Source organism: Loxodonta africana, chromosome 6 (genome assembly GCF_030014295.1).
Source record: "Loxodonta africana isolate mLoxAfr1 chromosome 6, mLoxAfr1.hap2, whole genome shotgun sequence".
Taxonomy (NCBI): Eukaryota; Metazoa; Chordata; class Mammalia; order Proboscidea; family Elephantidae; genus Loxodonta; species Loxodonta africana.
This window is the reverse complement of record NC_087347.1, coordinates 45,857,142-45,870,315: the sequence shown is the minus strand read 5'-3', so window position 1 is coordinate 45,870,315 and position 13,174 is coordinate 45,857,142. Positions and strand designations below refer to the sequence as shown.

General features: G+C 41.8%; 1 protein-coding gene across 5 annotated transcripts in view; it reads left to right on the top strand.

Moving 5' to 3' along the window:
- Window positions 1-13,174, top strand: part of SPATS2L (spermatogenesis associated serine rich 2 like) — a 187,462-nt gene that overhangs the window by 144,272 nt on the left and 30,016 nt on the right. For 4 of the 5 annotated variants that reach the window (XM_064286845.1, XM_064286844.1, XM_064286847.1 and 1 more), the window contains 2 exons: window positions 95-301; window positions 1,822-1,957. In XM_064286845.1, the coding sequence (XP_064142915.1) occupies window positions 95-301; window positions 1,822-1,957 (343 nt within the window). The remainder of the gene's footprint in view (window positions 1-94; window positions 302-1,821; window positions 1,958-13,174) is intronic. The other variant, XM_064286846.1, reaches the window with a different exon arrangement.

Here is a 13,174-nt window from a genome sequence, read left to right as displayed (position 1 = left end):
AAAGGAACAAACAAAAATTGTGGCATCCCCCATCACTGTATCTCAGTATTTTTAGCTTTTCACTTCACAGTCATTATTTGGTGTTTTCTTACAGAAAGCAACAGACCACTGCAACAGAAACTATCCTTAGATGGGAACCCCAAACCTACACATGGAACAACAGAGAGGTCAGATGGCCTACAGTGGTCAGCTGAGCAGCCTTGTACCCCAAGCAAGCCTAAGGCAAAAACATCTCCTGTTAAGTCCAATGTCCCTGCAGCTCATCTCGAAATAAAGCCAGATGAGTTGGCAAAGAAAAGAGGTAAAGTGATTTCTTTTGCACAAATGGTTGAACATATTTTACACACACAGAAAAGTGACCAAATGACAAAATTTTTCAAAAGGTGCTGCTTAGTGAAGAGAGATGCAAATGAATTTGCGTATATTTCTGTGACCCACTTAGGTAGATGTGGCTCCTTCCATCTTAATCAAAGTTCTTGAATGTTTAAGTGGGAACTACAGTCACTTTAAACCAGATGCCATCAAGTTGACTCCAACTCATAGAGTCCCTGGGTGGTGCAAACGTTGCACACGCTTGGCTGCTAAGCGTAAGGTTGGAAGTTTGAGTTCACCCAGAGGTGCCGTGATCTACTTGTGAAACATCAGCCATTGAAAACTCTATGGAGCACGGTTCTACTCACACATGTAGGGTCACCATGAGTAAGAGTCGACTCGATGGAAGCTGGTTTTACTTAGGGTTACATTCCTTTCTGCTACCCCTGTGTGGCTATTCTTCTTTTTGTAGGAACAGATAAACTTGCACCACTAATACCTTCTACCTTGCTATCTAATACAGGACCTCTTTCAGAAATATGAATTCTGAAAGGGCCTAATATTTGTTAAGGACAAATCTTTAAGTTGCACTGAGTGAAGATGAGTTTAGAGGCTGTTATGTCACCTTCAGATACGATCTTCCTGTGTAAATTAAGCTCTGTGTTCGAAATTTCAGACATCATAACACTGAAAGAGGGTTTAGCGTTGGGCATGTTCTATTTTTGTAATTGTTTGAGCTTTGGGATCCTTTATACATAACCAGCATTAAAAATAAAGGGGCTAAATCACTTTCTTTCTGAGTCCCAAAGGTTAAATAATATTCTTCTCATTCAGCCTCAATTGTATCTGATTTCCTTGGCTTTGGTTTGATGGACTTTCTCACTTCCCTTGAGGGAAAACTTTTTCCGTTCTTCCAAGAAACATGGTCTTGTTGGGATAAATACAACTTGCCTATTTGCTCTGCACTATCTGTAAGCCCTGCTGACAGTTTCAGGAAATCAGGCAAGGTTGGCACCCACAGAGCTGCCTTAAGTGCTGCTGCTATAATTACAGGCCTGGCTGAGGGCCGGTGGGGCCAGAGCCAGGGCACCTACACTGATGCCCCACCCTCTGTCTAGCTCAGCTGTACCTCTCCCACTCTTTGTGTCATTTTCCTCTCCCAAAGCCCTGATAGTTTTTAACCACGCAGAGCGATGTATATAGAGCAAGCCAACAGCACAATCTGTCTTTAATAGAACGTAACAATCAAAGCCTCTTGGTAGAGAGCAAAGGAGACAAGTGTGCCCCAAACAGCCAAGCCAGAGAGGGCCACAGGGGAATCACCCACTCTGGGTTAAAAAAAACTTTGTGTTATAAACATCCTCTTGACAGACGTTTTTTTCCCCCATTGAAAGGCAAAAACAAAATCACTTTTTTGGTGAGTCAGTTGCTCTGTTTTGTTGTTTTGCTCACAAGTAAAAAAGATAAAGTGCTAGATTTAACAATTTTTTTCCTTGACATTAATTTTAGGCCCAAATATTGAGAAATCAGTGAAGGATTTGCAACGCTGCACTGTTTCCCTAACTAGATACCGTGTCATGATCAAAGAAGAAGTGGATAATTCGGTGAAGAAGATCAAAGCTGCCTTTGCTGAGTTACACAACTGGTGAGTAATTTGACTTAGGAGCTATAAATTTATGGTGCTTGAGCTGTTCCATAGGTAAAAGCATCAGATGAAGAACGTTTATTTAATGCATAAACACTACAGAACAACTCTCCGGCAGATTTTTTAAAGCCCTGCAGACAGAAGCATCTATCTTGGGAGTAAAAAAGAAGAGAAAGTGTTCGAATAAGAAGAAACCTTATTCACATAATTCATTGAAGTTTGACGTTGGCCTATAAGTATGTGAATGATGTAGAACAAAACCTCAACAAAAGATAAAACCTCAACAAGTGGTATTTTTGACAAGTCCCTGGAAGGTTAATACTGTGCCTGCTAAGAAAACAAAATCTTTTCCAGCGATATCATCATAAAATAAGAAAAGCTTCCTTAACAAGACTCAGAAACATCTTACGTAAGTTTAGTGATAGAGTCCCATTTTGCGATTTTTTTTTTTTTTAAGACTAGAATTAAGAAATAATACATGAATGTGGTTTTGTTCCTGCCCTGAGCTGCAGCTGATTTGCATGGTAGACATGTCTTTGAATCGCATACATTTGCTCATGTCCACAATTGGAATGAAATATCTGTTAGTAAAGGTTAAGTTACTGACAGTAGAAACATGTTCTCAGTATTCAGTCAGGACTCTTCAGTTTCAGCCGGCAGAAACCCAAGTCACATTAGCTAAAAGACAAAAGGGAATTCATTGACTGGTGTAAATAAAAATTCCAGGAGAAGATTCCTTCAGGCAAATTTGGTTTTAAGCCCCAGTTACGTCACCAGAACTCAGTTTCTTTCTTCTTCCCTCTCTCGCTCCCTAGCTCCCCTTGCTTTCTTGGTGTCACCCATAGTGTCCTAGTTCATTTTATTCTTGGCTTCATTCTTAGGCCCTATTGCTCTATGTGGCAGCAAAAATGACCCCTGGCAGCTCCAGGCTTGCATGATCCTTAGTCCCTTTGGTTCGAGGGAGAGCTTTGTTGCCAGTAGTTTCAACAAAAGTCCAAGGGCAGATTCCCTTTGGCTGGGTTGAGTTTTGTATCTGTCCCTAAACCAATCACTGTGGCTAGAGGTTTGGAGTCATGTGCCTGCCACAGAGTTAGGAGTGAGATGAACATCACCTGAGCCCCACAGACTGAGAGTTGAAGAGCAGTGGTTCCCTAGAGGAAAATTAAAGTGCTAACATCAAAAGGGAAACCCTGATAGCATAGTGGTTAAGAGCTACGGCTGCTAACAAAAAGGTCGGCAGTTCGCATCCACCAGGCGCTCCTTGGAAACCCTATGGGGCAGTTCTCCTCTATCCTGTAGGGTCGCTATGCCTCGGAATCAACTTGACAGCAGAGAGCTTTAACATCAAAAGAAAGGAGGAAGATATAGGACAAAGAAAACACATGTCCACAATGCCCAGGCTCGTGTAACATATCTATATCTCATTGCATCCCCATGACTCTGGAATTTGACCATATATTCTGCCTGTTTTTCATATGCAGAGTCCTTACTTTGACACACAATGTGCTTTTTAGAAAAAACTGATCATGGAGTTGTGTAAATCTAAGAATTAAGCCTAGCACTAACCAAATCTAAAATTCATGAATTTTAAACCATCTGCTACATATAAGATTCCAAGGGTATAGAACAAACCAAGGACTGGAAAGAAAATCATCTCTTTCAGTTATCATTTGGCCTCTCTTAAGGCCCCCAGAGGTGAAGAATCATTGACTCTTCCCCTACCACACATATATGCACCAGTCACGGTATCTGGACCTTAATAGAACTCTTCTTCTATTAATCAGATTGTAACCTAATTAATTGTTCAAACCAAACTCTAAAAATATGTTTGAAAGTACTTAGAGAAGTATCTTAGTTTTGTAGTGCTGTCATAACAAAATTAGTACAAGTGGGTGGCTTTAAAGAACAGCCATTTATTTTCTCACATATCAGGAGGCTAGAAGTCTGAATCCAGGGTTTCACCTCTACAGGAAGGCCCTTTTTTGTCCCTTTCAGCTTCTGATACCCAGACCCCAGTGCCGTCGAGTCCATTATAGCAGCTTCTGATAGCTGCTAGCAATCCGTGGTGTTCCTGGCTCGTAGATGCATCTGCCTCCTCTGTCACATGGCATGTGACTTCCCCCTGTATGTGTGTCTTTCCCAGTCTGTTTTTCTTTATGAGACCACTCAGAAAGGATTAGGTTTAGGACCCACCCTACTATGGTATGGCCACATTAGCATAACAAAAGAAAACCTATTTGCAAGCAGGGTCATAAACACAGATACAAGGGTTAGGACTATCTTTTTAGGAAATCCATTGCATAACAAGAAGGTAAAGATGTTATACAAATGAAAGGTGTTAGTATTGTTGGTGTTCTTTGTCTAAATTTTTATAGTTACGTAACTTTTCTAATCTATCCTGAATTAAGTTACCGTTTTTTTTTTAGTACTTATAAACACACCCAACTTCAGCCCTGTCCTCTAGACCTGGGACAGCAAACGTTTTCTATACAGGGCCAGCTAGTAAATATCTCAGGCGTTGTGGGCCATACAGTCTCTGTGCAACTGCTCAGCTCAGCGGCTGTAGCTTGAAAGCAGCAATAAACATACAAAAAGGCAGGGGGCCAGATGTGGCTCTCAGGGCTCATAGCTTTCCAGTCCCTGTCTAGATGCATTAGTTAGCTGCTCGGAGAAGACCACTCTATCTTGTTCTTTCTTGTGGCATTTTAGAATAAACTCTTACTCCAAGGTCCCTGTATGATACCTTCCATTTGAATGATTCACACACTAATTGACAAAGTGTAGCCATGACCTCAAGTTACCTCTGTGCCCCAGCTGCTCTGAGTACTTTTATTTTTATGTTTTTATTCCCCAGTAAAATGAACATCACATGGGTCATGAGACATCTTGAAATTTATAACAGATTCTTTGAGTGTTTCTTTAGTCCTCAACGGCTGAAAGCATGGGGCCAGGAAACTCGGCACCCAAGGAAGTTGTATATCTTTTGCTCTGCCCATAATTCCATTGTGTTTTAAAAGGGTGGGGAGGATCACTTCTGAATGAGTTCTGCCAAGCAGTACTGCAGTTTAAAAGTCACCTACTTGGCAAAATGGAACTTTGCCTCCAAAATAAAGGAGAAAAATATTTAGGTCAACCATTTTCTGTGTGCTATTGCTTTGAGTAAATGCCAGCACTTGTTTTCTAAACTATCCTTTAATAAAAATTGCATAAGTATTAGCTTAAAAATAAAATGCAGGTCCTGTTTCTCAACCACTTACATGTATTTCTGCCAAATGGAAACACTATGCCAGTGTTCAGAGTAAGCCTACAACCCCACCAACATTGTGACTGACGTACTTGAATAAACCCCATTTTTTCTAGCAGGGAGAAAAGGATGAATTTTTGGGATTGTGGTGTTCTTGAAAATATCAGGTAGCTTACAAGTTTTAAAAAATGAAACTTATTGGTGGTGAAATATGAATGTAGTCCATTTAATATAATTATGACCTCAGGCTTACATTGGAAGACACATCCAGATTTGGAGGATGTAGAACAAGTCCTGGGAGCCCTGGTGATGCAGTCAGTGGTTAAGAGTTCAGGCTGCTAACCGAAAGGTTGGCAGTTTGAACCCACGAGCCGCTCCTTGGAAACCCTGTGGGGCTATTCTGCTCTGTCCTGTAGGGTGGCTATGAGTCAGAATCGACTCAAATGGCAATGGGTTTATTTCTTTGGGGTGGAACAAGTCCTGTGGGGAATTCCAAAGAGAGAGCTAGCCCTGAGACAGATGTTAAAGCATCTGGTGTATAAGCAACACGGACATATGTGTGCCAGTCCTAGCTCGTTCTTGCTTCTCCTCACTTTGGGCCATTCAGTTCTCTCAGCCCCAAAGTACTTAACAGGCATTGGATGTACCTTAGAAATAAATGGAAACCTTAAGCAATTCTAAATATTCACCTTGCTACCAAAGTGCCAGCATGAGGTGAGCCCTGCCTGACCACGTTCCTTAAAAAATACTGCTGGGTTCATGGGAGAATTCAGATGTTTGCACGTGCTCTGTCCCAAGCGAGCACACATCAGGGAGAAATGGACTACATGCTTCTCCTTCCCAACTGGGCTGTGAAGAATACCTTGTTCAATACAGTTATTGAAGGAAGCCATTAAGTAGGTAAAATATAAAATCAGAGTTGGCATTTAACCAGGACACAGTTACACTGGTCTAAGTAACCGTAACATAGAACATTCTCATTTTCCCAGAAAGAGTATGGGACTTGGGAGGGGAACAAAGATGATATAATTCTCTCACAATACATCTTAACAGAAAATAAATTTTGCAACGTGAGCATCTGTGTGGAAAGTCACATCAGGAACTAACGAGAAACAGCTGGTTTCTTCTCTATATGATTGGCCCCCTACCACAACTGGAAAATATTCATCCTTTGGAATCATAGCTGCCAGATTTAATTGCTTTGTGTACAAACTAGTCTAGCTTCTCATCACAAGTCTGTGTGTGTGTCCAAGTTGATTGTGAAGGCTTAAAATGAGCAATGAAACATTATATTAAAAAAAACATGGAGAAAGGAGAATACTTGATCGTCCTGCCATATGCTGGGGGAGAAAGTATTCCAAAATAGAGCTGTAAAAATTCTGTTAAGTGCTGTTGTCAATTTAGCATCTAATTAGGAGTAGTCTTGGAAAAAATGGAAGACAGTCATGAGCCAATGGAGGAGAGAGTATACTGGGGGCAGGGCGTGGGGGCCCACAGTTGCAGAGAACAGGGGCTGGTGGGGGAGCAGTAGTTTTAGGGTTTCCAAGGAGTGGCTTGTAGATTTGTTCTTTCAGACAGGAAAGGGAAATCAGATAAAGCACGTGTCCTGTATAAAGGGACCAGACATGTTCCTATACCTCATTTTTATTTTTTCCTAAAGCAGTGCCTATTCTAGCCCAAAAAGAATTTGGAAAGGTCAAGGGTTTCAGCTCCCCCATCCCAACCTCTGCTCACTTCCCCTTTCTCTGTCTGCTTCCTTCCATCTTGGAGTTTCCTCCCCCACCGCAAAGACTATGAACTTCATGCTGCCCCCCTGCAGGCCAGGGGCACTCCTGTAACCCTTAACTTTTTCTCTTCTTAGCTGTTGAAACTCAATGTCCTGTGTCACTGATAACCTCATCCTTTTGATGACGATGTGTCCTCCCTCCCAGAGTGACATATCTACATGCCATCATATTAACAAATGCACTTTTGAGACTCTCTCCCCAGCCAAAGAAATGAGTATAAAAGTGAGAATTTCAGGCAGAAGAAAAAGCAGTTTTGAGATAGGTATATCTTCTTCCCAACCAAACCCACTGGCATCAAGTCGATCCTGACTTATAGCAAACCTATAGGACAGAGGAGAACTGCCCCATAGGGTTTCCAAGGCTGTAAATCTTTACGGAAGCAGACTGCCACGTCTTTCTCTTGCAGAGCAGCTGGGGGATTAGAACTTGTGTGGTGGGAGCTTGGTTAGCAGCTGAATGCTTTTAACTGCTGGGCCACCAGGACTCTCTTCTTCTGTCATCCCTCAGGTCATACACTAACTAGGGCCTCGATTACGGCACTGAAGCCCTACAGGTAGCCAAGCAAAACCACACACAGATCATCAATGTGGTTGGCGGGTGGTCCCAAACACAGAGTAGGTATCGTCATTGTGACATTTTAAACTTTGTGTCCTTTTTCTGGAATATAAGCTTGAGAAAGCCTTCCAAATGGGAAGTTGCCAGTGGAGCCGTCGCATTTCAGAACAGTTTTTGTGCTAATCTTCCCATGTGCCCAGTTTGCTGCTCCTTGGATGCCCAGATAACGTAAAATTGTTGGAGCACATGTCCTTGGAACCACTTTTAGTCTGAGTCCAAATAAGACCAATTTTATTGACTTTTTCAGGCTTATGAAATGTAGCAGGATTCTCTCCTCACTGTTGGTTTGTTTTTTGCCCCCACATTCCCTAAGATTTTAGCTGCTTTTGTGAGTTGCCTGGCTTTCCAGACAATGCCAAAAAGTCAAGCTTTGTTTGCCCTTTTGGGCTTTTTTTCTTCTCGTTTGTGAATAACTTAACATTGTCTGAAAGATGATGCCTGTAAATTAACATTTACTTCTCTCCATACCAAAGTATATGTGTGTGCGCCATAATTAAAATAACTTAGAGCTTTGTGATCATCCCTGCCCAAGTCCTCCTCCCTCCCCTAGACATATTGATTTACCTGGGAGAAAGATGTGACAGTCTCTTCGGTAAAGATTACCGCCTTGGGACAGCTGTACTCTGTCCTGTAGAGTCTCTGTGAGTCAGAATCAACGCGACGGCAGTGGGTTTGGGTTTTTTGTTATTGTTGAGAGTGATCTCAACAATAGGGATTTTTAAGGAACCTCAGTTCTGTTGTGAATCTGTGGTTGGAGACCACTGGTTGAGAGTCTTACAAAGGGAGTGATTTGTCTGAGGCTTGAGCAATAGTTCTCAGTGGGATGATTTTGTCCCCAGGGACATTTGGCATGTCTGGAAATATTTTTAGTTGTCACAACTGAGGAGAAGGGAGTACTATAGACATCTACTGAGTAGAGGCCAGAGGTGCTTGTAAACGCCCTACAGTGCACAGGACAGTCTCCATAACAAAGAATTATCCAGCTCAAAATGTCAGTAGTGCCAAGGATGAGAAAGCCTGGGTGACAGGAAGAGTGAGAGGAAGAATGTGTCTGCTGTATCTCCTTGAAGGAAAGACGGTGTCACCCTCCTTTGCAACACCCCAGAGTCTCTGCCCCCACCCAGTTCCCCTCACATCCCACCACTGGAGACAGGAGGGAAGGGATTTCATTTCCAATCATTTACATACCTAAAAGACACACTATAATGCCTTCCCTTTTTGTATCAGCACAGTAGGAAAATCATTCTCTCATACTGCCTGAAACATCAACCTTCTAGCTACACATTTTAAAGGTCAGATTACGCTTGTGTCTCCTTGAGACCAGAAAAACAATTATATTGAAGTATCGAAAATTTAGGGCTTTGCTTTTTTGCCTATTTTTCGTTATAGAATTCAACTCAGCCCTTAGGAATAAAATGGAAAAATTAAGAACTGAAGGTTGTAGCTAACAATAGGCAGTCACTTTCGTTAACCATTCTGTGGCCTCTTGTCTTTTTCTCATTTTGCAATAAAAGCAGATATCACAGTGGGGACCAGGATTAGGACGAAGGTCTGAGGCATGTAAGGATAAGTACAGTAGGGCATTGTTCCATTAAGAGTCTGGGGAGTTATTATTTTTCCTTGGCTTCAGCCAAGCAGCAGTATTACTTGATGTTCCCTGACATGCACAGCATATGTTCGAATATTCTAATGCTGATGACATGCTCAAGTTTGCCAACCCTTTTGCTATTTAAGCTGAATGAAATCAGAAGGCCTTTTTCTATATCTTATGGTGCAGTGTTGTTTGAACCAATAGTGTTGTTGACTGTTTAACTACCCTCCTTGATCAGAAGATTTATTGGCATTGTGGAGCTATATATACTTTGATAGGAGCATGGGGAAGATATGCATTAGGTGAAGCAAATCTTAGAATCAGACATGTGTCACAGAATAAATGCTGTGACAACAAGCAAACTTGGTGTCTGAGTTCGGTCACATGGAGGATGTTGATAGAATCATGGGTAATGGGTAGAGGTTCCCCTGTAAAAACAACGTGGCCGAAATAGTAAACATTCCTAGTATATACACTAGAACCAAATCATCTGGAATGGTGTAGCTATGATGCTTTTCTCAGTGCCATTTAACAAGGGATGTTTGTAATGGGATCACCAGTAGGAGAGCTGACGTTAGGAGCCTTTTCAGCTGCTCAGCACTGTCATATGATCATTTTATAAAGACTTCAGTTTCCTATTAAAATACCAGGAATGTGTTAAACCGTTACTATGTTTTACCAGCTCCTTAGACTAAATAGCTAATGAATATGAAATCAAGGGTTTTTTTTTTTAATAGTATTTTTAAGAAAGTTAATGAAAGGTCCCTATATCCTTGTGCTCTGAAAATGAATACAATGTTGCCATTTATCAAAACCCATACAAACAAGACTTTCCTGACTAATAATCCCTTTCCTTCTCATTAAATGGTTTTTCTGAGTGCCCCCCTGCTTGTGACTTGTAGAAAGCACTAGACAAAGGAAATTAAATAAACTTGTTCCTGCCCTCTACCCCCAATATCTAAGAGAATGCCAGCATATTGAAAGCACACAGGATGGTGATGAACATACACCTACAGAGGCTATCAGGAGCCCATAATAGAAGAGGCTAATAAATATATTTATGCCTCAGGAGAGCCATATGTGGATGGTTTTTTGCTCGCCTAGCTGACAGACTGCCCAAAATGGCTCCTTTTCCTTACTGTGCACCAGTCTAATAAACAGAAATAAGCTCCAGGATCCGTCCTGAAATTGTGAAAAGGGCAAATACCATATAACACAGAGAAACTCAAGGTTCCGGTGACTTTGTGACTAACGCAAGTCCCTGTGGTACAGTGTATTTCAAATCCTGCCTCCACACATTGCTGCATTTGAGAATAAGTGTCATTCTAAATAGGTGTAGCTCGCTCTTTGGTGGTGAAACTTCTCTTTTCCTATTTCCTTTCCTCCCTGAGGTTTTTCTCTGCATTAGATGTTTCCCCAGGGCTACTGCAAGGACTGAATGAATCTGTTGGCATGAAGGAAGAGCAGCTGGATAAATACCAAAAGTGCAGAGCTGGCCTTTTCAGTTCTGGTACAGTCCCCCGGAAACCAGCATAAATAGCACCTTGTATTAATAGCCTTGCTGAGCGACACGCGTGGATTACCTCCATACATTATACCTGTCGCACACCTAGCATCAGAAGGCAGCTCTCTTTCACTGCAGCCTTCTCTGGGGAATAATAGACCCACAATAAGAGCCGGAGGACAAGAAGTTGATTCTGACTTCAGCTTAAAATCTGAAAAGATTTCTCAATCTTTTCAGCAAATGAAGGCTACTAACCAGCCAGCCTGGTAACATGCTTCTGAAAAGGAACGGTTCATTTTCATCATAGAGTAGAAGTACAAAAAGGATTTAAGCAAATTGTTCTATCCATACATTTCCACAGGAAGAGTATGTATCATTTTAGGTGTGTATTTTTTTTTATTTATGGTATAATCCATTTTCACTAGGAAAATAAGATAAATTTGTTCTTAGATACTGTATAAGCTTAAAATACAGTATAATACTAAAAGGTGAGATATCCTATATCAGAATTTCAGAATGGGTCCTGGAGCATATTTGTATTTATTAGATTGGTAAAAAGAGTCTTTTTGGACAATTTGGCAGCCAAGACAACAACAAATCGTATACCTGAAGTCAGTACAATAGAATTTCTTCCTATGTGTGTTACATCATTCTTCCAGTGACTCTAAACCCTTGGTTCTTGCTAGGCCATGTTCTAATAAAAATCACGTTATCCAAGGTTTGTTAACTACTTAATTAGGCAGCATGAGATGCAGAAGTAGAATAGGGTATAAATCTCATCTCCACACATTCGAGCTCTGAAACTGGTTGAGTTTCTTCTATTGAACTATAAAACAAGGGGACTGCTATCACTTTCTAGGGTTTTTGTGAAGATTCATGTACAAGATAATGCATTTACCAGATCATTCTAGAAAATATCTAGCCTTGCCCATGGTAGATGTTCAGCAAAGGTTGGTTCTTTTCTGTTCCATATGAATATTTAGTACTTAAGGAAAATTTTTTAGGAAAAAAACATTTAGGAGAAATGCTTTTCCTCTGACCAAGACACTGAGAAGAAGTTACCCTTCAATTTTTTGTTTATTCGGCATGTAGTAGATCTCAGCCCTGAGATACAAATATTCCATCCGTTGATGAGTAGAGAAGGCCAGGGGCCCCCGATTCTGCATGGCCACCATTGCCTCCAAAACGTCCTTCCTTCTCCTTTCAGACCTTTCCATGCTTTCCTCTACCTTTCTCTTCTCTTCTTCTTTCATCTATCCAGTAGATAGAGGAATGTGTGCCAAACCAGTGCTTCTCCAACTTTGCAATGCATGAGGAGCATCTGAGTGCCTTCCCAAAGACTCTGCTACTGTGGGTGTGGGGTGGAGCCCAGGAATCTGCATTTAATGAGTACAGTGGGCACCAATGTAAGTGGTCTGAGGACCACAATTGAGGAAGCGCTGCTAAAAACACCAGAAAAAGTTGCTGTTCAGTTGATTCTGACTCACGGCAGCCCCATGTGTGTCAGAGTAGAACTGTGCTTCTTAGGGTTTTCAGTGGCTGATTTTTTCAATAGATCACCAGGCATTGCTTCCGCAGTGCCTCTGGGTAGACTCAAACCTCCAACCTTTCAGTTAGTAACGGAGCACATTAACCATTTGCCCCAGCCAGGGGCTCCACTGCTAAAAACATAGTGAGGGATAAAAGATGGTCTCTTTCCTGGAAAAGCCCAAGGTCTAAGGTGTGCAGGTGGAAACAAGTAGTGTAATGCAGGGTGGCAAATACTATACGAGGAGTATGTTAAGGAAGGCACAGTCAACTCTGGCTAGGTAGGAAAGGGCCCACCACAGAGGCAACGTTTGAGCTGATTCTTACAGGTTGACTATGAATTTACTAGACAGAGAAGGGAAAAAGAGGGTCCCATGCAGACGACGCAGAGGAACCAGAAGCACAGGCGATCGTCATGTGTCCTGGGACCAGCACATTCCCTGAGTCTCGCTCCATCAGTAAGAGAATTTTGACACATTCCTCCGGAATCAGAAAATTTATTTATAAATTCTATATGTGTGCCATTGTTAATCTATATACTAAAGATGAGAAAAGTCTGCTTTTTAATGAAAAGCGAGTTCATGGAGTTTAATAGCTTATTTGTGCCCCCCACTTTGGAAACCACTGGGCTCGGGCAAGGACTTACTGAGGAGAGTGGCAGAACATGAGACTGGAGGTACCCAGTGGTGAAGAGCTTTATGGCCCAAAGCAGGAAGTGCACATTCCTTCTCTGCCTCCTCTCTAGAGAGCCGAGGAATTCTGGAACCACTAGGAGCAAAAAACAGTCAAGGCTAGGCCAGGCTACCTTGGATCGGATGTGGGCTAGCATGTTTGTAACTTCTTGTGTCACATCTGTCTCTTCCAGTTTCTGTTCCTCAGTTCTTGGTGTTCAGCAACAATGATGGCTCCTGCACAGGCCCTCCCTCCACTCTTGCCTCTGCCCCCCCGC